Below are 1,983 nucleotides of genomic sequence, written 5' to 3'. Positions count from 1 at the left end.
CTCGGCCGCGTCCCGCTGCACTTTCCGCCTCCCCTCCATGTCGCACTTGTTGCCCAGGAGGAGCCGCTCGACCCCGGCCGAGGCGTTCTGGGGAGGGGGAAAAACACGGGCGGGACCCTCGCGACCCTGGCCCGACCCCGCCGCCCCCCCGGAATCTCCACACCCACCTCCTTGATGCTTTTCATCCAGTTCTGGATGTTCTCGAAGGATTTCTCGTCCGTGATGTCGTACACCAGGACGATGCCCTGGGGGAATCCGAGCTCAGGGAGGGGCCGGGACCCCCTGCCCGCGGTTTTGGGGTGGGGTCCGAGCCCCCCGGGCCTCCCCCCCGGGCTGCAGCCCCCTCCCCGTACCACGGCTCCGCGGTAATAGGCCGTGGTGATGGTTTTGAAGCGCTCCTGTCCCGCCGTGTCCCTGCGGAAATGGGGGCGGTTTTGGGGATTTTGGGGGGAATTCGGGGGTTTCCCACCCTCCCCTGACGCCCCCCACCCCCAACTCACCAGACCTGCAGCTTGATCTTCTTCCCATCGATGTCCACAGTGCGGATCTTGAAGTCGATCCCTGGGGAAGAGGGAGGGGGGCACTGGGAGCGGGGGGGACAGAACCGGTCCCCTCCCGGTGCTCCCGGTGCTCCCGGTCCCCTCCCGGTGCTCCCGGTGCTCCCGGTGCCCCCGGTGCTCCCGGTGCTCCCAGTGCCGCCGTCCCGGCGCCCGGTAACCATCTGGCTCCCCGGAAAGGGGGGGCCAAATCCGGGAGGGGGGTTCTGGCACGGGAATCCCGGGGCGTTCCGGGATGGAGGATCCCGGGAAGAAGCGGGGTCCCGGTGGGGTCCCGGTGGGGTCCCGGTGGGGTCCCGGTGGGGGGTTCTGCTGAGTTCCAGGGTGGGGTGAGCGCTCCCGGGGGATTTGGGATGGGGGGTCCTGCTGAGTGCCAGGATGGGGATCCCGGTAAATCCCGGTAAATCCCGGTGGGTCCGGGGTGGAGGGTTCCGGGAGGGGTCCCGGAGAATTTCAGAGAGAGGGGGACCCGGTGAATCCCGGCTGGGGGGTCCCGGAGGTTTCCTAGGATGGGGATCCCAGAGCGGGGGTCCCCGACAATCCCGGTGGGTCCCGTTGGGAGGTCCCGGTGAATCCCGGAGGTTCCCAGTTGGGGAAGGTCCCACCGGGGGGTCCCGGGAGGGGTCTGGGAGGGTCCCAGGTTGGGAGGGTCCCATTGGGGGGTCCCGGGTTGAGGAGTCCCGGTGAATCCCGGTGGGTCCCAGCTGGGGGGGATCCCGGGGGCGGGTCCCGGGGGGGTCCCGGGGTCCCACTCACCGATGGTGGAGATGTAGGTGCTGCTGAAGTTGTCCTCGGCGAAGCGGATGACGAGGCAAGTCTTGCCCACGCCGCTGTCCCCGATCAGCAGCAGCTTGAAGAGGTGGTCGTAGGCCTTGGCCATGGCCCCCGCCACCGCCCGCCGCCACCGGGACCGGCCCGGCCCCCCCGGGTGGGGCCTGGCTGCGGCCCCGCCCCCCGCAGTGACGCCACGCCCCGGTTACGTCACCGCAGGGCTGTATGACGTCACGAATCCGATATGACGCCCCCCAAATGGCGCGAGCGCGACCTTCCCGAGATGGCAGCTCCTCAAGGACCTTCCAAAAATGGCGGGAGCGCAGCGGCCTCCCCAAGAGGGCGGCAACACAAAAAAACCTTCTCAAAATGGGGGAAACACAAACGACCACCCCGAGAATGCGGCACCTTCCCAAATTCCGACAATTGAAACGGGGCGGGAATGAGGGAGGCCGTCCCAAGGTGACGGAAACTGTAACGCCCGTTTTTAGTGTTTTTACTCGGCTGAGGGAGCGACCTTCCCAACATGGCGTCACCATCCCAGTCCAAAGTTGGCACCGCCCCACTTCCGGCCCTGGGGCCGCCTTGAAGCGGAAATGGCGCTGCGGGGCTGAGCCCGTCCCTTTCCGGCCCCTCACGCCGCCGCCGCCATGCC

General features: G+C 68.2%; 2 protein-coding genes across 3 annotated transcripts in view; one reads left to right on the top strand and one right to left on the bottom strand.

Moving 5' to 3' along the window:
* RAB13 (RAB13, member RAS oncogene family) overlaps positions 1-1,883 on the bottom strand; it is a 2,721-nt gene extending 838 nt beyond the window's left edge. The window contains exons 1-5 of one of the 2 annotated variants that reach the window (XM_015650322.3): positions 1,314-1,502; positions 501-561; positions 354-414; positions 168-245; positions 1-87 (exon numbers count right to left, since the gene is read on the bottom strand). In XM_015650322.3, the coding sequence (XP_015505808.1) occupies positions 1-87; positions 168-245; positions 354-414; positions 501-561; positions 1,314-1,437 (411 nt within the window). In that variant the 5' untranslated portion in view covers positions 1,438-1,502. Of the gene's footprint in view, positions 88-167; positions 246-353; positions 415-500; positions 562-1,313 lie in introns of both variants that reach the window. The other variant, XM_033519818.1, reaches the window with a different exon arrangement.
* Positions 1,878-1,983, top strand: part of RPS27 (ribosomal protein S27) — a 1,508-nt gene continuing 1,402 nt past the window's right edge. The window contains exon 1 of the mRNA XM_033519819.1: positions 1,878-1,983. Coding sequence (XP_033375710.1) covers positions 1,979-1,983 — 5 coding nt within the window. The 5' untranslated portion in view covers positions 1,878-1,978.

This window comes from Parus major, chromosome 25LG2 (genome assembly GCF_001522545.3).
Source record: "Parus major isolate Abel chromosome 25LG2, Parus_major1.1, whole genome shotgun sequence".
Taxonomy (NCBI): Eukaryota; Metazoa; Chordata; class Aves; order Passeriformes; family Paridae; genus Parus; species Parus major.
This window is presented reverse-complemented; position numbering and strand designations above follow the sequence as displayed.